Raw genomic sequence first — 22,916 nt, 5'->3', positions numbered from 1 at the left:
CTCCTGATGGTGAACACTCAAACTTTTCTCACCTACAAAATATTTTCTGGACCTCCCAACAGCCCTATCTATCACTGTACAGCAGAAAACTTAACATACATATAATACCATTAAAAAGCTTATATGGGTATCGGTTACGAAGTTTGGAGTTCAACCAACCATTTCAACTTTAATCGTATTGGATTCTTTGAACTTAACAGCTATTTTAAAATTCCTTTCGCCCATCCGCTAGGTAAAATGCGTTATCTAAAACAATTTATCACTAACGAAACTGGCATAAGAAATTGGCCGACTTCTAACATTAAATTGAGACAAACAAGTAAGTTATAAAAAGTAGTGGTAAGAACATAGCAGACAAGAGGACAAAGCTAAGCAAGGTTGAAGCAGATGCTCAATAAAAGGACAAAAGGAGACAAAAGGGCGTTAAAAAAACAAATAAGACTGCAACAATTTTCTTGATGTTATTTTTTACTATTGTGCGTCTTCCCAGGATAAACAATCTTCTTAATAGTGTGGCTGAAGGATTCGTTTTATCTCTCCGAAAGAACTTGAAAGGATAACGCTAATAAACGATAAATAAAGACACATCTTCCCGTTTATTTTAACGCTTACTTTTGAAAGATTTCTGGAATTATTACTTTAATCCTGTATTAGTGGATGGATGTTTTCGGGCTTGGATCGATTATTTAAAAGATCAACAGTGTTTTAAAACTTAATAATGCCTGAATATATAGAAAGGTATCATTTATAAAGTGAAGGAATAGTCATAAGATAATTTGGAGACTCCAAAAGTTTTTAATAAATGATACATAAGATTCATTAAATATTTTCAAATTCAAGTTTATGAATGACGAAGAATAAAAAAAAAAATGCTTTAGGAGTCAATTATGGAATGTTTACATTTTGCTATAGTGACAAAACTGTCCATCAAGAGAGCTTAAAGAGACTCCTTATGTATTATTTCTTAAAACAGTCAGCAATCAGTAATGGAATTCGTATGTGAAGTTGGCAGCTGGCTTCGAACTCGGGATCTTCGCTCGGGATTCTAGCGCACTTTAATTCCTTCCCATTTAAAAATTATTATTTAGTTTATTTCAACACGAATTTGCTGATGACAAAATAACATGTTAACCAATTACAACGCCAAAACATTTGGATGGACTTATTCCGCTAAGGATAAGGACTCATTGTTCCAGATTCGATTCCTGCTAGTGTTTTATTTTCTTATGTAGAGCTCATTTACCGATGATCAGTTACTTTTATATTCGTCCAGGCTCATTTACAAAATAAAAATGTTTAATTTCTTCCGATTGTAATGCACCATTCTTCCTAATTCTTATCATTTAGAATATGGGATGGCATGGGACAAGCAGGAAATAGTGAGCAGGTGACTGAAAAAATAACCTGATTAATCACTGAACAGAAAAATAAGTTCAGCTAGGTTTCGGAAGTTTTAGCTAACATAATTACCAGGATTCAATGAAATTACAAAAACCGATTGTACCTTAAGATCAGAAAATGTTTAGAAATAGAAGGATTACGGAATTGATGAGTATAGAAAAAGTACATCAAAAGAATAAAGACAAAGCCCGTTAAATTAGGGAATAAAGCTTAACAAGGGCCTTTAAGAAATGTCTGATTCTGGATTAAGAGAGAAGTTAGGGTAGTAATTAACTCTGAGAAGCGCGCTCGAGTACAAGTTAGCTAGCCAAACTCTGATTGAAGAAAAAAATGAAGAAATGCTCTTCACCCCATAAGAACGTAAGTAAAAAAAAATTGAAGGGATAACACCTACATTTTTTCAGGTGCAATTGTTAGGGTGAAGGTTACATTTTAATTTTTTTTTTATCCTTTAAACAACCTTAGAGATGTGAAGAAGAAGCGGATTTATCCCCTTGAGATTTCAAGAGCAAATATGGTAAACAGGAGAAAAACTTTGACTACGGGTGTATTTCCAAACATTTTTTATGTAAAAAAAAAAATAATAATAAATAAAAAATTAAAGTTCGAATAACTGTAGTTTTTTATTTATTTTTTTACTACCAGTTTTAATCGAACTGCAATGCCAAGAGTCACAGATAAATCTACATTACTAATGCAAACATTTGCAATGTTCCTTCCAAAAAAGTAGCGTCAAGTTTTATTTGGGATCATCGTTGTTTTTATAAAATAAACTTTGGGAGAAATTTACCCGAAAATGAGAAAATAACTAAAATTAAATTGAATGAAACCTTAATTTACAATTTAAACATTTAAATTTGTAGAACAATAGGTTTCAAATCTTTTTTTTTTTGTTAATAATTTGTTTGAATTAACATTTAAATCAAAAGTGTAGCCAGCTGTCGGACATTCGACTGGTGGCACAAAAATACATCAACATATCAAGCAAGAGGGTCCGTATTTGCACGGCGGTAGCTCCGCCATGACGAGTGTGCAAAAGAAAATTTACATATAAATACAGAGCCAATAGTCACACCACAAAAACCCATGTATAAATATATAGACTATGTACGAGATGGTTGGTTTTTCTTGACAGGTGACTAAGCACATCTTCCTGAATTGTCAGGAATTGTTTGTGTATTGACACAAACGTCTAATATTATCTAAATTGGTCTTAAAGATACCTAATTAAGACTTGGAAACATTACATTCCACTCTTAATCCAACTGGCATTGGCGACTCTCAGACCTTAAAAAACTTTATTTTTCTTAAATTCTAGTTAATATTTCTCAAATATTGTGCAAGGTGCCTATAAACCGAGGTTAGTGAGAATTAATCAGAAGTTTCTCTTATAGAAATATCAAAAATTCTAAACAATTTTCCGCAACTTACTAGTTCTTATTAAAAATGGAATAGAGCCGTCACTAACATTCTTATAGGGGACGGTGGTTATTACATAGGTATTAGTTGGTATTAGCGTGGCTTTTTAAGTGGGAGATCTTCAGTTCGAGACCTGCGTTCAGCAACGTTTTATTTGTAAGAAAAAAAGGAACAGTTGGCCGGCAGCTGGAGACAAACCTGGGATCATTACGTGAGAGTCCAGTGCACTCATCACTAAGCCAACCCCTTCCAGAATTAAATTATCCAATATTACTAATGTTCTAATTTTTTTTTCTTTTTAAGCAGCAGTCCTTAGTAACTTAGAAGATTAATTAATTAATTGAACAGTAAGAAATAAGGTCTATCTGCGAGATCACTATTGTGTGAAGTTAGGCTAAAAATAAGAATGTTTCTCTTTGGTTATAGAACCAAAATACCAAAAATTTCGTATCACATTTAAATTGGAATTTGTATCCAATTTATAATTTAAATTTAAAATGACTGAATTTGACATACTGAACTTATAATGATTCATTTTTTGTTATTATTTTTGCTTGTTTGTAATTAATATAAAAATGAAAAGTTATTAATTAAACGCGTCTGCATTAAACAGTGATTGAAACTTAACTAATGAGAATAGAAGTTGAACCTTCTTCATTAAGTATTGTTCATTGTTTTTGGCGACTGATTCATTTATCCAGAAGAAGATAAGAATAATGCCAAATCCAGTCATAACTTTTTTAATTCGCCACTCTTACGACCAAGGGACTAGGTCATCTACGAGTGCTTATTGGCAACATTTTTACATTGTTATTTTACATTGTAAAGTTGGTGTGTCTTCTGTCCTTTCTACTTATAGACCATAGCAGACAGGATTCCAAAAGCATAAGGAGTCCACCCGATATTAAGTTTCATAAAAAAAAAATTGTCCAATTATTTGACGACTACAATTTTGTATACGTACGTATATATAACAATTTCCTTTAACATATATATATTTTCTAAGTGATTGGATAATTTGATAAAAAGAGCAATGACCCAATAGGAAATCTACGAATTTATTTTCTACAAAATTTCAAAGCATTCAGCAATATCACAGTCTCAAATATAGATTTTCTATAAAACGAGAGTTTTGGCCAAGTATTTAAATAGACTACAGAAAAATTATTTATTTGAAAAATTATATTTAGAGAAAGAACTCAACAGTATAGCTGTAACAGAACCTAAAGATTCCTTGAAACATATCACAATTCAACGTGAAAAGCTTAAACACTTACAGGGAATTTGCGCAGTTGAAAAATGTAAACAAACGTGTAATTCCAAATGATATTTGTAAAAACATTGAGTTAAGAATTGTTTACTTTACTCTTGAAAGCAACTTCCCCACAACCTGCACATCATTTATTTTTAGAAGTCATCTAGGGTGGAACTTTCAACCGATGTAACATTAGAAAAACATGTATTCTAGGAACCTAGAAAGATAATGGTTTCTTGATTATTTAAATGTTTCAAAAAACAACTGGGGAAAATTAGACAAATATTGAGCATCATGATCTATCTCGTTTCCAATAATTTAAGGACCACTGAAGTTTTCGAAAGTGGTTTTTTAATTTAAATTTACAGAGTTAATCATATAATTCTTATTGTTAGCCTGCAGTGGAAGTCAAATTTTCTACTGATACCTGTTGATTCACTCCCTAAAGATGGATGGAAATCTGTAATCTGTTAGAATGAAAGAAACAATCAAGCGTTGATAGATGAAATCATTAATGTAATACAGGAATATGGTACAAAACCGTGAGTATTCAATTAAGCTTACAATTCTAACTACTGCAGTCCTCTTTACGCCGTCATTTTTCTAGAAAGAGTGATTAAAATGTTATATTAGTCACAATGTTTGGTTGTTTAATTAAAACATAATTGCCCGAAACGACTAAGATCTTTTTATAATACCAGGAAACCCTTAACTTTCTTGATAAAAACTATGTTTTAAAAAACGAGAATTTGTAATTAATAACATTTCTATTAATTTTGAATGTTAGAAAGTTTGTACAGTCTGATACACAAAACGAAACTTTTTAATTCGTGCAAATAACTTTTGTTTCTATAATTAGTAATGTGATATTGTAAAGTGTAATTAGTAATTAGTTATCTACTTCGTTTCGGAAAAAATGAGTTATCTAACTACAGAGTGCAAAAATAGATGAAAATAAAATTAAATAGTGGAACTTGAGAAAATTTATTACGATTCTTCAGAGGGGAAAGAAACTCTACAATTATTAAAGCCACCTCCAGTCCACATAACTGCCCCAAAGGAAAGCAACAATAGTAACAAACTGAGTCGAGAAGGGAGAATAAATTCCCTAACTAAGCCGAGAGCTGATTTCTAAGTCTTTTAAAATTCCAACTAACCTTCACCAACAACAGTCTTAGACTTCAACCTATTTCTGCCCAAAACCCTATACTTGACAACCGCACAAACTAAACAATCCATCATAAGTTGTGTGGGTATGATTCTCCGTCTCACTAACACCACAGTAAAAACGGGACATGAAGCCTATTTTGTAGAGGTGTCTACTTAAACTATCAAATGTTACGCCCACAGCTGATATGAAATCGCTAAAGAAATAAGACTTCCGATTTGCCTAGCCTGCCTGTCTTCTTGTAACTCGAAATCCTCATGTGACCCAGCATTCTGACCGGAAGAATATCGGTTCTAAAAGCTTCTAGAAGATTCTAACAACAGTCCGAAGATAAAAACACAGAAGTTGAGCTACTTCAAACAGTTTGTACATCCGAACACTGTTTTCCTCTTTTAGTGGGTTTTGTGAATCCACACATCCTAAACATAACAAAGATTAAACGATCTCAAGTAAAGTTAATCATCTAATTGCTGTTGGCTAATACAATTCGGTGTAATAATAACAACTACATCTTAATGTTGTATTTTTATATTTTCTGAAGAAACGTTAACCGCCAAACCTTATAAAGGATGATGTAACTATTTTGCGTGACCGCGTATTTTATTTCTGTACAGTTATAAAATTTTAAGTCATTATAATAAATCGAAATAATGGCGGTGCTGTTAAAACTGTAGAAGATATTACTTTGGAATAAGTTGGCAGCAGATTTTTACGATAAAATGTAAATTTAATTTTCTCTCTGTAAAATTATCACAAAAAAAAACAGGATAAAGTTTATGATTTTACTTTTATTTGATTGCTACGATATAACGGTAACAAACCTGCTATCTATTTTGCTTCCTAAATCCATCTTTCGCGATCTTTATTCTACAGCGCAATTAATTATGCAAGATTAAGATAAATTAAAACAACGTTCATCTCATAGAAGCCACGAAGTAGAAATAGAGAAAGAGAGCTACTCTTATGTCATGGAGAAGGAAGAAGTGCTATTGGCTGCAGAACCACTCTTTTGAAATAAACGAACATTGGAAAAGAACAATACATTTTTTCATCAATATATTGGTAAATGGAGGCATTAGAAGCCATCAGTAGCTGTTAATACCAATATGTTTTTACAGCCCTCAAAAAATTATACAACATGGTTAATATGCAAACAAAACCAAAAATTCAATAAATAAAACTAATTTTCGTTTTTTTTTTATAATTTAAATACGGCCTCACTTTCCACAGTACGCTTTGATATTTAATTGAAACTAAAGTTAACGAAATATACCTGCTTTAAATAATGAATGCCTTTCGCCTACAAATAAAATTATTTTATTGGTATTTATTTGAGAGATATCTGGCCAAGAAAAAACAATTAAATGTTTCCAAATAAAGTTTATCTTACTTAAGAAATTTAATGCAACCGTAGGTGCTCCCAATCCTCACTCACGATAAGATACATCAAATGCGTCATTACCGACTGGACGCCAATGATTCATTTTTTTCTGAGTCAGTTGGACTCCAATAAGCACAAGAATTACAAGAATAATCTCTTTATTACAAGATAGCACATCCTTTCTTAAACAACTGAACAACGAGCAAACATCTTTCTACAAATGCATAGTAACTTCTACCTTGATAAGCATAAATACAATAGAACTAATTAGGCCAAAAAATTGTCACGACTTGAAGCAGAATTTTTGAACGTTTTACTTACTAAAATAATAATAATAATAATAATGAAAATTTTTCGTTTTCCTGCATTTCTACGAATTTGAGAAATACATATTTTGTTATTCCCTCATCACAGTAAAGTAATTTAACGAATTACAGAGTGCGTATGCGTGCTTAAGGGGATCGTCAAACTAAAGTAAACAAAAATATAACTCAAAATTAAACAGAAGACGTAGAATCAGTCAAAATTTATTTCGTTTAGATGTTAACATCAAACGATAAGGTATTGGCCTAAATAGTATATCGGTACGGCCACTAAGCCGCATCCATTGTTTAATCTGTTTATTTTATTGAAATATGGAATTTAGCAGCTTGTGAATTGAATCTATTACAAGAATAATTTAAGAGGCCTCCCAGGAAATATTGTTTTTACACTGTCCCAATCAATGCAGAGTTTTAACTCACTAAATTCAATAACAGAATACACAGAAGTGAATGTGGGGAAAGGGCTCTGCAATTTTTGTAGCATCTCATGTTGGTAGCTGAAGATCAAGAGCATTTTCGTGCTTTCTTCTTCAACAGACTCAAGAATTCCACCCTGAAATTTGCTGTTTTAACCAGTAAGCCGTGGTACAATTATTTAAATACGGAATTTGCCAACTATCCTGTAATAAAGGTTCATTGCATTTTCAATGATCAAAAACTATTTTTATTTGTTTAAAGAATAAGCCTACATAAGGCACACAAAACAATGAGAAACTAAACAATAAGATCACTAAGAAACGTAGTATGCAAATTTCAATAATAATAACAAAGGGAAGGAGAGAAGGGATTAGCTATGCGGTTTGCGTACTGGACTCCCAGCGGAAGTCCCGGGTTCGAATCCAGCTGCTGACCCTTAGATTTTCTCTTCCTAGGAGCTTCTTACAGCTCACTGTCCGGTGATGGACAGTGTTGTCTGTAACGAGAGAACACTGTCCGGAGGCCGGCAGAGCACTGGAAAAAGCTCCGGGCGCCAATAATCTTAGATGTTGATGCGCCTTAAATCATTAAAAAAAAATAATAATAACAATAAAAATAAATAAATAATAACTAAAAAGAAATCATACTTGACGGCAAACGGGTGCCAGTGTATCGGCGACCTTAATGCCAGACCAATGAGGAGGCGAACCGGGCGGCATGAACCGTAAAGAACCAACCGGCGGTGCTGCATATGGTATACCAAGATACAGTTCCACTTTATTTAAATGATGATTGTGTGGTTGTGCAATCAATCCGACAAGATCGCCTTGCTTTAGCTTTACTTCACGACTTTTATCAACAATTGTCCAACCACTAACCACAACAATACCAGGTGTATGCACACAATAATATGTAGTCAAGAGAAACAGGAAATACAGCATGGTTCCATCTTTGGTTAAACACGGAACATCCGAACACTATCACTATAACGGTCTGACTGAAATAGAGCCACTATACCTCCACCCCACTCCACGCATCACACACTCGATTCCACCTTACGACACACACATTCTCTGATCACTATATCCCTCCTGACAACTTGCCTTGGCGAACTAATATTAGAATTTCAACCACTCGCGTAAATGTAATATATAAATAAATATTTTACACTATTATTATAAACAACTAAGGGTTATATTTAACGATTTTTTTAGATTTTAATAAAGTTTTAGAAACCTCATTGTAAATTTATGTCATTAATTAAATAAGCGTATTAAAAGAAGCTAGCACAGAAAAAGGAAATATTTGCGTAGGTCTAACATTTTTAAACAAATTCTCATTGTGTCACATACATGACTGTGATGATTTTTTAAGAACGTTATAATGATGTAGTAAACAATTAACAATGTAGTGACCATTTAACAAGATCACAACGACTACCCAGAAGAAGCTATGAGATACACCGTAGGTAAGGAATATCCAAAGCATTAATTTCAAATTATGAGAGAGAAAGAGAAAATTAAAAATACTATTACAGAAAATATAGTGGTTTAATTCGTATCGAATAACAGTTTAATTTAAAAAAAATACATAATATAAAAAAAAAGAGGAATGGCGGGCGAGGAAGCAAGACTAATGTATTGCAGGAAAAGAAGCAGTATTGTTGATTGATGGGCGAGCTAAGAGGCTTGCCTAATTTACTTCCTTTTTCAGAGCCACCTTAATGACGGTCTGCTCACTCGGAGGATCAACCGCTTTTCTTTTGCCTTGAACATTTTTAAATGAGAGACGTTAGCTGGAAAAGAACTTGTTCTCATGTACTTCTGCATTTTTTTTTCGCCCACTATTTATTTTTTAAATTATGAAATGAACCTTCGAATGGAAAGCGCAGATACAATCAATTTTTAAATAAAGTTGTACTAAGTGGTTTACTGAGAAAAATTAAAAATAAATGCAATTTTTTAACTTTATAAAAGCAACTGGCGTAACATTGTCATTGCAGCGAGGTCCGGCAGAAACGTTTTTAGTTACGAATGTTTAAACGGCATAAGTTCAGTGGCTGGGAGTTTATTTACAATATGTCCTAGACAAAATGATAAAACCTTTCCTCAAATGTTTAATTTTATGGTTGAAAAACTTCAGGAATAAGTTTTCATTTGTTATACTTTATATTCATGGATGAACAACTTTTGGAATTATTCCTACACCATACAGTACCTTTCTATTTTAATCCAACGTTGTATTCAAGGTAAATACGTATTTTCTTTTTTTGCTGTTTTCAAAGAAATGAATAAAATATCTTTTGAGAAATTAGAAAATTTGACGTTTATTTAATTGGTTTTCTATTGTAAAGATGAAACTTTCACTGTTGAATTAGTTGATGAAACACCACTTCAATTAGTTGTTAGAGTTCGGGTAATTTACTAAACATATAATTACAATTCAATTACAGTGAATTAATGTAGACTACAAGGAAACCGCACTACTTCAAGGAATTACGTTTCAGTGACTCCTCTTACATATACAAATGAAGTGAATGCCGCCTGGAGCTTTTTCCTATGCACCCTCTCTACTAGTCAAAGGGCAGCCAGTTAGACTAGAACTTCGCGAGCTAATCAAGATAACTAACCCACAGAGCTAATCCTGTCACTTCTTGATATTTCTTTTCTCAATACGCCTTATTTCCTGATTTGTTAGGTTCTAAGACCTACTAACCGTGAACTTATCCAGAAACTTCTTTAAAGTACAAAAAAATGTCTTCTTGTCATATTAACTGAGGAAGAAGAAGAACGCCAGCTAATAATGGGAGAAGCTATTAGCAGAGCGATGACGGGTTGATAGAGAAAATGAATGAGACAAATATTATTGGGAGACAGAAAACCACCTGGCGTTCTGAACTCAGAAAGAGAGGAACCTATTAAATAAGTATATGATTAGACATTCTTAATCTAACCTGATTATATATATAAAAGGAAATTTAAAATCACATAAATATCGAGCTCCACAACTTTTTGTATTACAGAAAACAACATAATCTCTTGTTCTAAAGTTGGAGACATTTAACTCTGAAAAGCAACTAAGTAAAATCAGCACATTTCATTTATCTTTAATTCTGTACAATCATTGTCACACTTATTTTGAATTCGGATAAATTGTTATGCTCTGGTTCCATTTTGAAATTACTCATCCATATTTAAATTCAATCCTACAATCCAATTTAATGCGACGTTTATTGAAGCACGTCAAAGAGAGCAATAGCCAATTGGATGAATTGCTTTGATCAGAGATGAACTAAATTAATTAAATCCACTTCATTGATACAACAGAATAAATAGCCTATTGTCGTACTATTTCTATCCATTGTTAAAACGTAATGTGTTGTAAAATGAACGCTCAAAATTTATTTACGAAATAAGAATAGATTAATTACAAGAAGTTACCTCTGAAACTACCTCTCGACTATATTCATTAAAACTTTACAATTAGCGGTAATTTTTAAGTTCATTGATTCTAATGCTTCCGTTGTAAGCTTAATCCTTAGAACTTGATCTTTCCCTCGATCAGCCACTTTTAGGTAGAACCACTATATTTGTTCTCCTAATTGCACACAACTTAATGTTACTGCTATGAGGGGGCACGATTCATATTGGTTTTCGATACAGCATCACTGATTAATTCAACGTTTTTTAATGCAAATAAAAAATGCTCTACTTATTTGATATGACGCAACATTTACTTTTCTTAATTAAACTGCAGGCAAGAAGGTATTTTAAATTATTCTATAGAATAAAAGATTAACGCCTGGGTGACGTAAAGTTATTCACAACCGAACCGCTAGCAGGCAGATTACTTTCGCAATAATGAAGCGTATCTCTCTCTTGTGATCCTATGAAAGGGAGTGCATAACAAAATCTAACATTGAGTACTTCACTATCAACGCTTCTCCAGAACTCTATTTAACCATCCTAAATCAATTTTAGATTTCCTTTATACGATACACTTGCTCTCCATGACCCACCTCATTTCCTATCCTTACAAACTGTTCAAATATTTTTAGATTCTATATCTTTTCATAATATGAAAGGCAACCTGGTATTACCTACTGATATACCGGCCATTCACAGATATCTTTAAATATATCAAGTCAATGGATAAATCAAAATTTTATTTATGTCCCACAGAAATGTGAGTTAATTAAGATAAAAAAGTTATACAGAGCAACTAATACAGTTTCTTTTAACTTTAATAAAATGAGGAAGTTTTTGTACACTTCTTGTTCAATTGTCACATCGAATGGCACTTGAAAACATTAACTTGAGTTACAAAGCTGCTAAAATTCTCCTGACAAATATTTCTAAAAAGGTTCAATTAAGAAGTTTTGGGAACCCCTATCTGAAGTTCAAGTTTTAAATCAAGACAACAGTAGAATACTAAAACATAATGTCAAGCAAGACACAACTGTTGTGCAGGTTTAACAGTCCGCTGCGCCGTATTAGAAATTTAACCGTGTAGTTGGAACTCACACAATAGCGTGTGTCTTTTCTTTATTTGTATTTCTATTAGTTTTATTTTTTTTAACTTAATCATCTCTGGTTTATTGGTGCACTTTTTCAGTATACTGCCAGCTTCCAGACAGAGTTCCTGGCAGGAAGAGAAAATAAAAGGAACGGCAGCTTGGAAAGAATGTAACAAGGCATCTCAGAGAGGGTTTAAAGTTTGAACGGATCTAAATCAGAAATTCTACCTTAACTAAAATAAATAAATAAATAAAACAAAATAAATAAATAAATAAAACAAAATAAATAAATAAATAAATAAAACAAAATAAATAAATAAAATAATTTTTTAATTCAGAAGCTTTATGACTGTGAAATAACTAAAAAGTTCAAAATATTTTTTAAAAAGCACTTAAAAAGAAATTGCTGTCATCACCGAAAAAATAAATAAATAAATATTGCTGTCATCAATAAAATGGCATTACAATAAAGTAGAAAAGAAAGAATGAGTTTTAGGAAAAACCGCCAACGCAAAGCTTTTTTTTTATTTAGAGACATGAAAAAGACATATATAAGATAAATATTTATTTATTAGGAGCTCTGATGTATTGTATAGGTATAACTTGTGTACATTGTACGTATTGACTTACAAATACTGCGAAATTTCTTGGAACAAATATAACTAGCAGAAAATAGGTTAAAGTTTACTGAAGGATGTTGTTCACCTTATCATAATATGATACTTTTTTTTACATATTATGTAAAAAAAAAAAAACTAATAATAATAAATAAATAACTATTACGTCTTAAATATGTACAAAAGAAATAACACTAATTAAAAAATAGTTGACAGCAACAGGATAATTTAAAATGAGTAACTTGGTTACGTTTACGCTCTTCAAAGATCTACATCAGTAATATTTACTTAATATTAATTAGCGAGGCCATATAAGATCTAAAGGACACCAGATTAGTTAATTCACAAGTCTAGATTTCTCCATTCAAAATAATTTTAAAAATTCATTCCTGGTAAAATCCTCTTTATTCTATAACTCTTTACTTCTATGTTTAAGTCAAACTGTATTATTCAAATACAACTGTTTTGATGTGAAATTCAAAATGGAAAATTTGTAGGTTCGATTAACTCCCTTTTACATAGGGTGTTATGCGGTAATGATTTACAGTGGTAAACAGCAATAATTTAAATGAGCAGGGTGTAAATAACTTAAGTTAAACTGTATAATCTGTATAATTTAATTGGTTAAAAAAAAAAAAATGCTATGACCGATAAAATCAGCGATATTTATTAACCATTAGAGCTATAATTACTGTTATTACTTTTTTCACGCCAAAACCCAAAAGCAACAACACTCGAAAATTCTTCAACAAACATGTTTATTCAAAATCTTGTTCAATTAATTTTTGTTCATATGAAAGTTTAAATTTTCTTTATTAGGCATATCGACAAATGAGAGAAGAAAAAAAAGATCTTAGAAGAGACCAAATACCATGAAGATGCGCCATTAGTTTAGCCTTAAAAACCCTATAAAACCAAACTTTAACGCTGGAGCTTCAGGGAGGAGTGTGTGGTCAGAAGATGGTACCATTAACTGAAATAACCCTCTGAACTTTAAAGATGATTACATAAATTCTTTACTGTATTTCCTTCGCAGAAACTAATAAATTCCTTTAAATAATAAAATTTTATCGATTGTATTACTTATAGCAGATCTAAGCATTTTCTTGCAACACCTTTTGTAAGCATACAAATAAAAATTCGTTTCATAATCACAGCAATCATTTAAAGATACAATTAATCAGATGGTTCACAAACGACTGGAAATGTTGTCTTCCTCACGTCATTTTTCAAGCACCAGGAAAACTCAGATTTGGAAGACAGGATCCTTTTAATGTTTTATTCATGGCGAGTGGGAACTTCAATCTACCCTCAAAATTGTATCGCGGGCTCAATTCACACAGTACATCTTTTTAGTTCCTTCTAACGCCTTGCTACACCTAAGTCTATGATTTCAAAGATTCTTTCCTAGGATTGTCAGATATCAAATACGTGCCCAGGCATTCATTTATTTAACTGTACCTCTCTGGTTTCAGTCTACAAGAATAAAACACCACTTAACTAATTAAAACAGAACTAATAAATTTACAACGTGTTTGAAAAAAAATAATTAAAAAAGAAAAATTAACTGAATTTCTTCCTTCCCCCCCAACAATGCGAACTAGTTTTTGATCTCCCTCATTTGAATGACAGATTTCCAAAATACAAGAGCCAAAAAAATGATCACTTTCACCTAATTCTTATGTGTGCTGGATGTCCATTGGGCAAGTTTCACAACATTTCTTTTCAAACAATGTACTATACTTCTAAATTCTGTTGAATACACCCACACTAACTACGTACTTCAATGCTCCATCGCAAACCTTTTGATACTCTAATTATATTTCTACCACTAAACACTCTTTTAAAAGTCGTGATCTAATTTCAACCATTACACTTCTCATCTTTGTAATAAAAAACTTATTTGTAACCGTTTCCTATAATGAAGTATTTAGAAAGATAATGAGAAAGGTAGAGATCGTTTCATTAGATCTCAAACTGAATAAGCCTTTCACATTATACCTCAAACTTCCCAAACTTGTACCTTCCTAGCCTGGACGCGGAGTTAGTAAACAAAATTTTTTTGTTTGTATGGATTCGGTTAATTTGTGGGTTGAGAATTTTGTTTATAAGATAGTTCTGGTGTAATCATTACGCAACTGTAAAAGTTGTATGCCTAAAGAATTTGGGCCATTTCATTGTCATTAGAACAATTTTCTAAAAAGTTGCAAGAATTTTAAATATTGAAAAAACAATAGAAAAATAACATGTTAAGATTCTGAATTAAACTTTGCTTGAGTGATTCACGAGAAATTACACCCGCTTTCCGAGTCGAGAATTGTAAAAAATCTAGAAATCCTCAAATTATTTAAAAAAAAATTATGAATATTGTACATTGAATAAAAACAAACTTCTCTATTAAGGACGTTGGGCATTTAATTACTTAGTTTGGCCACATTTACTGACTAGAACAAACAAGAATATACATGAAGTACAATATAAATAAACACTTTGATAACAATGGAATTGTCGGTAGTCATTTATTCCAGCAAGGGAGACTTTGCCCGTATAAAATTTCCACGCATTTTACCTCTTGTAGAGCACATATGTCCACAGAGTGTGCCCATTATCTTCCTACCATTTATAAAGGGGCACAAATTTTCCTGATAAGCCATAAAATATCCTATTTGAAATGGACTAAAAATAACATATCAACAACAACATCATCCCAACTACAAAAAGAGCGTATAAATAATAGCCAAGTTCCATCACACCGACGAATTAATAGTTCTAATTACTGGCAGAATATGTTATGAATCCCACGAGACCCAGCTTCAATGCTGAACCCCTAATCAACAAATTATAAAATTTAGATTACCAGAATTTATTGATCACTCGTAACCACATTAAAATTGTATAAACTCAAAGGGCTTCTCTACAAATCTAATAAAATCAATATTTTTTTAAAAAAAAAGTATACATATTTACATAGTAATTTCTAAGACTACTCACTCTCAATTATTTAATTTTTATTCTTTATGTAAGAAAAATTACAGACATCAATGACCTCATCATATGTAAATCACTATACTGTTATGTTTAATTAAAGAAGTTATCACAATATAACTTTTTATGGCAAATATGATAAGAAACACAGCTAGTCAATTACAGTTAGGTTAGAACAAAGTTCTTAGAATACAAAAGAATGAATATAGAACTTAATATGGGGTACACTTTTTTAAAGCCATCACATTTCCGACTGCAATATTCAATATTTAGAAACCTGGTCTTGCTAAACAATTACGAAGAAGAATATTCGATACAGTACAGAAATATACAATCACTTTAAATCAATAGACCGTAATAGAAAGTAAACATTTAACGCACATTTTTCTTATATTAAATTTAACTCAAACAACATATGTACTTTGATGTTGTCTTGTAAAGCCAGGACAGATAATGATCATAAAGTGTAAGATTTATAATTGATATTAACCAATACTGATTACCCTAATTGGAACCTTAAGTACATTCAAGTTGTATTAGTGTCTAGGACAGATAATTTAAGATTAGTGCTTAATCAACTCTAACCGAGAATGGAGACGATAGATAACAAGTAGAAACGTTGAGCCAGAATGTGAAGGAAAATGATTCGTATGAGCATGGGCACAAATTGAAATGTCAACATTAAATTAAGGATTTTTTTTTTTTTTTAAATATCAGATACTACTAAACTGGTTATTTCCATATTATTCTATCCTAATTACTTACATGTTTTATATTAGTTTGAAGGGAATGTAAAATAAACATTTGAGACTGAATAGACTGTTTGATTTCCTTCCAAATTTTTAGAAAGTCAGACTGATAATTAACACATTGTAAATTATAAATGGAAGTGTTGCCCTCACTATTAATAAAGACCTGCAAAAACAATTCTTTATCCGCAAAAAGACTTCAAGATTAAAAAAGACCTTTTCCTCAAGGATGAATTTAGTCCTTACTGAATTGGTTACGAAAATAAGAGAGTTGATTGTATCGTGTGGGTCCCCAATAGAATGAACCACAGCATAACGATATTAGCAGAATAATGTAAGGGTGCACTCCTTTCTTTTCCAAAAAAGATACAGAATTGCAGGGTTTAGAATACGTTGTTTGCAGTACAGGTAAAATAGAAGACATGAATGTGAAAAAAGAAGAAAAATTAAATGATAACATTGATGTTTCCTGCTAAAGTACAAGAACTTGGACAGATACTGTTAACAGTGCTTTTTGATCTTTACAATAGAACGGATAACGCTCATTTATGATTCATAATACCCAGCTGTCGAAGCAAACTAAAATGCAATCACTTCATTTTAATACAATAGCTTCTCAAATTCGAATTTAGCATATTTTTAAAAACAACTTGGACTTTCTATTTTCGAATCCAACGAACAATTAATTTAAATGTCCTAACCAATTTGTAAATATACAGTTCAGTGCCCTAGAAACTCCTAGAAAATAATCTATTCTGGAAAATCAGACTATTCTGTTTTATTGCATCAGTTTACAAATAACATTAGACAGCGAATTAAATAAGTTAATGAAAAAAGTTAAAACAAACTTTATTAGGTTTTGGAAGTATTCAAAATTCAAGACCAATTTGTAACCATAGAAACTGAAGAGGCTTTATTAGGTAATAAATAAATAGATGTAATATGTGAGTTTTTTAAAAAAGAATTGAACCCCCATAAAGGGGAAGATCTTCTGGCGTGTAAATTTTTTAAGTACTTTGATTAATGCAAGTGACATTATAAATGTAACCAAATTACCAAATATAAAACTTGAGTTGGCTAAAATTTGGAAAACAAAATAATATGTGAGATTTAAAAAAGCTACCCTCACATTAACCACTCTAATCGATAACACTTGAAGCAGTGATTTGTGGTTTACAGCTGTGATAAATGTGGTCTACAGCAGTGGTCTTCATATGCTAAAAATGTATTGCGCCAACTTCCCACTTTTTTTGAACACTACAGCTGGCGAAGGCACTTGTCAAATCCAGAAGTGTCATACCTCCTGAGAAAAACTCTGAATCCTCGGCTTCACAAGCCGCATCAAAAACCTCAAGTTGGTTCGAGACTCAGAGATGAACGATGGAAGAAGAGGGATAGATTGGTCAAGAAACGAAAAAAAGAATGAACCAGCGGAATCTAAGCATAATCATCTGCTGTCACTGCAATGTAAACAATTAATTTCCACATTTGGCATTCCTCCCACTAGGCAGGATTTCTTATCAGAACACACGCGTCATGGATGTGTGATTGATAGCTAATATTATTTAGTCCTAATATGTGAAACCCTAATTAAACTTTTCAAAAAATGTCAAGTTTAAATCAGTGTATAGCAGATTACGGGGATCTCAAAGCTACAGTTAACAATAACAAATCAAATCATAGAAGAAACAGTTTGAAGTTAATTTTAATCAGTATTTTAGCGTTTAGTTCTAAGTGGAAATAATTATATTACTGACAATTTAATTTAATAACTATTCGTCAGAATATTCATCACGTCAGAATTATTCGCAATGCAATTCAAAGAATTGCAGGACCTGCCGACGAGTGATTGATGCTACTCCACAATACTTCGTGTGAAATGTTAATTAATACCGGTGCAGATTGTAATAATTTAATGATTATTTACCTTTCTGGAATTTTTTAATTAAGGAATAATAACGAAAAAATATTGTTTTTATTGTTACTAATCAAAAAAGCAGAAAATTATTTCAATTAACCTTGCGTCTTGTGTGTTTGGAGGCTTCTTAAAGGCAACATTTATACTCCACCATTATGTACACCTATACAGGAACTTAATTAGATTAAGAACAATACTTCGGACATGCTATTTGTGTCTGGAATAAGAGTGATTACCAACGTTAATGTTTAACATGGCAACCGGCGAGCACTCACTAAAGAACAATATGTTTTGTTTGTTTGTTGCGCAAACATCAGAAACTTGGATAGATGTCGCTGAGTTTTTGAAACTGCTTACTTTTTTTCACCCTGCATTAAATCAAAGGTATAATCAAGCATTAAAAACTAATATAGAAAATTAAAAGATAACAAAACTCATCAATACGAAGTCCACAAATAAAATTATTTACAAATTAACAGATAAAACCGACCGCTTACAATTTCTAATACAATATTTAATAATAATAATAATAATAATAATAATAATAATGAAGGGAAGGGATTAGCTATGAGATTAGCATACTGGACTCCCACGTGGAAGTCCCGGGTTCGAATCCAGCTGCTGACCCTTAGATTTTCTCTTCCTAGGAGCTTCTTACAGCTCACTGTCCGGTGATGGACAGTGTTGTATGTAACGAGAGAACCCTGTCCGGAGGCCAGCAGTGCACCGAAAAAAGCTCCGGGCGCCAATAACCTTAGATGTTGACGCGCCTTAAATCATTAAACAAAAAAAAAAAAATAATGGAGAGGATTAGCTATGTGGTTAGCGTTATCACTGCTTGGTGATGGACAGCAATGTCTGTAACGAAAGTACTCTGGCCGGAGAAAGCACTGATAAAAGCTCCGGAAAACTGAGAAAATTATTTATATATATACATATATAGTAACGAAATAAACCTCTACAAAATAACTGCCCCCGTAAATGGCTATATAAATACGGCGTAGCTATCTATCAGCACATCATCACAAGTTATCCGTGTCATTTATTCGTCCTTATTTCGAACCTTACAACAAATATGGTGGCCATTTCATTACCAGCAACTCCTGTTAGAATGCCTGGCAGCACCTGAGATGAAAATCCAGACCCAGGTGTTTAATTTAAAAATTTAATTAAATATCAGGGTCGAAAAAGTTAAGTACGTAGGTATTTCCTACGAGCAAATCTTTAAACAAAGTTATTTATAAAACATTTGGCGTAAAGAATCTTATATAATTAAGGACAGAAGAAGATTGTAAGGGAGGCAGATCAGACGCGCCTCATTTTCAAAATTTTCTCGAAACATTATGTATAAGTTCACGAATAGATACATTTGAATAAATATTTTTCAAAGAAGGTATTTATAATGAGCAAGTCTAAGTATGTTTAAAAATTCCGAACATAATTAATTAGAGCGCTTATCTTAAAGTTTCATAAGCAATTGACCGCTGCTATGTTTGGGCATATGGATTCATTCTGAATAAAACTGTTGATAGCTAAACATATTTTAGGATAAAATCAAAATATGTTAGGCTTCCTGTGAATTTTCGTTTTTCAGATATCTTGTAAACTCACTCACACAATAGAAACGGACAACAATGTTCTAAAAACAAAAATTTGACTTAATCGCCACAATTGCTATATACAGGGTGTCCAGCATAAGACTACGGTAACTTCCGGAGGCGATTCTGGGCATCACTTGCAACAAAAAATTCCATATAAACTATGACTCGATTCGGCTCGGTTTTATAGATATTTTTAATTTTATGTTTTTTCAAGGTATCACTACTTTTTAGCAAACAGATGCCTACATTTCTCAAACTATTGAAGCTACAGCAATTTCAATAAGCCCATTAGAAATAAGATTAAATTTCCTTTTAAATAAACTAATTTATGTTTCAAAATAATGATATTAAGTATTTCACTTTGTGGCCCAAACATAAGAAATAGCAAGTTTCTAATTTTTTCCAAAAACTTTGACTTCATTTTTCTCAAAAACTTTTTATAAGTAAAAAACGTGCACTATTCAGAAAAAACATCTACAATCACCTTTCGAAAGGTATACAATGCATAGGGGTTATTTTAAAAATTGATGCAGAAATATCTGATTAATTGCAAAAAAGTGGGCCTCAAAACAGCGTCGGCAATATGAAAGGAATTCTTCTACCTTAAGAATATATCGTAATTGATCAGAATCATCAAATCCAGTACGAATTTTTGCAAACGTGTAACTTAATAATTAATTTATATTAAGAACTAAATTCGAAAATATAAAATTTACATAATAAATAATAAAATTAAGTATAAGAAGAAAAATGAATGTGATGTTAAATGAGTGTTAGGTACCAATTTCGAAAGAAAGGATTTTCGTTTGACGAGTTTAGATCTGTTAGACTCTTCTCATCAGGACCATCCACTGGTTTTGCAGTTTCCTCCAGTATTAAAGGTTGATTAGAATATATTCATTGATCGAGTTAGGTGTCAAGAATTAACATCTGGAAATGATGCTGTAGTGTGGACCAACCAAATTTTTCAATAAAATTGGCTGCTGAGACTTTTAAAATCCTTGCAAATGTTTGAACCTCGACAAACTTCTATACCAATAAACTAATAATTTATGGTTTATTACCCTAGTTCATGAGCCATACTTTTCCCAAATTTTTCATTTTACAAGTTTTTGGAAAAACTTGGAGTGACTTTGAAAAAAAAAAAAAAAAGAAGTGCAATAACAGGCTTATTGCTGGCTACTTTCATATTGTAATTAAAGGTCGCGGCAGTGGCATGTTCGGCGAGTTGTTCAAGAACATGTTGCGCGCGCATCCATCGACCGAGAGATCCGCTGTCAGAAGTAGAGCGGTGCCCGGACCGGCCGCATCTAACAGCTCCGCCCCCGCTAGTAACTGAATGCGCTAATTTTTAAACGAATATTTCTCGTGCGATTTATGTGCGTATAGTTTGTGCTTCTTTTTTTTTGTGCAAACACATAAATACTGTGTACTTTGTGTTTTATATAGTAAGGGAAAAGGAAATTTTTTGGCAGTTTCTAAAGAAACACTTTTTATTTTAATTTTACTAAATTGTCAACGGCAGGATTACCATAAAATGGATTATCGCTTCGAATAAGGTATTTAAAACTGCTTTTATATTTTTTATCAAAAGATTAGTTAAAATAGAACAGTAAGCGTGTGCAGACAGCATGGGCGAATCTATAAACAAGGCGTAAAAGTGCTTTGTGAACCGAAATTATGAAGAATTATTTTTGGATGGGGAAAGAAAGAATGGCGAATTTTAATATGAATCAAAGACTAACTGTTGTAATCACTGAGAAACCAATGTCCCAGTAGATGGGCTGGTTCATTAACAAGTTCTTTAGGAAGGGTGGTATCGAGGGCATTTGCTAGACTCGAGGGCCTCGCACCGCCTCTAATGAAGAGATCCAACTTTTAATCGAGTTGTATTTTAGCACCAACAGTGAGTTATTTCAATTAGGGGCGGTCTGAAATGTTGGCCTTCGTTTAAGAGTTTTATTTTATAAAGAATTTTGCAACTCGTTTAACTTTTAGGAAGAAAAGTATTATATTAATTGCGATAACAAGAAGGGAACAAAAACATTATTTATTATAATTTTTATTTTTGAACCATCGAGCATAATGTTGAGTTCAACTTGTAAAGAAGGAAGTTTCTTACTTGCAGCAATTCTAATGCACTTTTATAATCTTATTCCCAGTGTTAGCTCTATTACCGTGAGTAAATTAGTAAAACAATTTTCCTTAGAGCGATGAAAAAATTTAAATTAGCATTTGCAGGTTTGTATAATTCGAATTTCCAAAAACTGGTTAACATTGCGACCTTTGGCCGATGGTTTGTTACCAAAATATTATTGAGCTCTCTTTTGAGTACCCAAGCTTGAAAATATAAATTTAAAAGAATCATAAATTTTGTATTAAAAGAAAAAAGTTGAATTCATATGATTAATATCTTATTGCATAATCTGCATTGCAGCTGTCATGCATTCCCTATCGTAATTAATAATAATTATATCACATAAAAATAATAAATAATACGATGATAATAAATAATAGCCTAGATTAGAAGGGTAAATTCTGTAAAATAATGGCAAAAAATTATGAACATTAGATTTTGAAGTTTAGGAATTATTTAATTAAAAAACAAAACTATTTCTGAAATTTATTTTAAAATTAGGGTTGTAACTATGAATTGCAGACGGAAATCACAATTATTTGTGGCTTTATGGAATTGGTGGCCAACCCGTTAAGGAATTCCCCCCATTTTTATTAGAACAATTGCTACCAAACGTTTGTTATCCTTCACTAGAGTGGGTAAAATTTGCTCCTCCGTTGATGAACGGAGGGCACAGTAGGTTCTCTCGGAAATGCCGCAGAATATAGATGGTTATGTACCTCAGTTCTGTACTCAACGTCATGGATTGTTCAAACTCTTAGAAGCTTCACTCCAGAATCACGATTTTTTCTTGTTTTGAGCAGAAAAGTTGTCGAGAACATTAAATTGTTCTGAAGGAACATGAAAAAGCTCTTACTTTATAATACTTATAAGTCCCTTATCAGGAAATCATTTTACCGACTTTTTTTTACTCGAAATTGATCGTTTACTTCAAAGATTTAAATCTGTTACTTTTAATTAAAACCTTTTTTTTTTTATCTTTAGGGTTAATTCTTAGGGACATTTCATTTTAATGCAGTTCTGTTTGTC

At 32.0% G+C, this 22,916-nt stretch overlaps 2 protein-coding genes across 15 annotated transcripts in view; one reads left to right on the top strand and one right to left on the bottom strand.

The window, feature by feature from the left end:
• Window positions 1-22,916, bottom strand: part of LOC141452374 (neuroligin-4, Y-linked-like) — a 232,185-nt gene that overhangs the window by 107,862 nt on the left and 101,407 nt on the right. The window contains exon 1 of one of the 13 annotated variants that reach the window (XM_074124417.1): window positions 8,012-8,581. The exons of the other annotated variants lie outside the window; for them this stretch is intronic. Within the exon in view, the coding sequence (XP_073980518.1) occupies window positions 8,012-8,305 (294 nt within the window). The 5' untranslated portion in view covers window positions 8,306-8,581. Of the gene's footprint in view, window positions 1-8,011; window positions 8,582-22,916 lie in introns of those variants that run through there. 13 annotated transcript variants of the gene reach the window in all.
• Window positions 21,028-22,916, top strand: part of Nlg3 (Neuroligin 3) — a 613,493-nt gene continuing 611,604 nt past the window's right edge. For both annotated transcript variants that reach the window (XM_074124459.1, XM_074124462.1), the window contains exon 1: window positions 21,028-21,309. The gene's annotated coding sequence lies outside the window, so the exon portion shown is untranslated. The remainder of the gene's footprint in view (window positions 21,310-22,916) is intronic.

The sequence above is a fragment of the Rhodnius prolixus genome, unplaced genomic scaffold (genome assembly GCF_049639745.1).
Source record: "Rhodnius prolixus isolate KJV_2025 unplaced genomic scaffold, Rpr scaffold_3, whole genome shotgun sequence".
NCBI lineage: Eukaryota > Metazoa > Arthropoda > Insecta > Hemiptera > Reduviidae > Rhodnius > Rhodnius prolixus.
The sequence above is the reverse complement of the archived record's forward strand: the minus strand, read 5'-3'. Positions and strand labels throughout refer to the sequence as shown.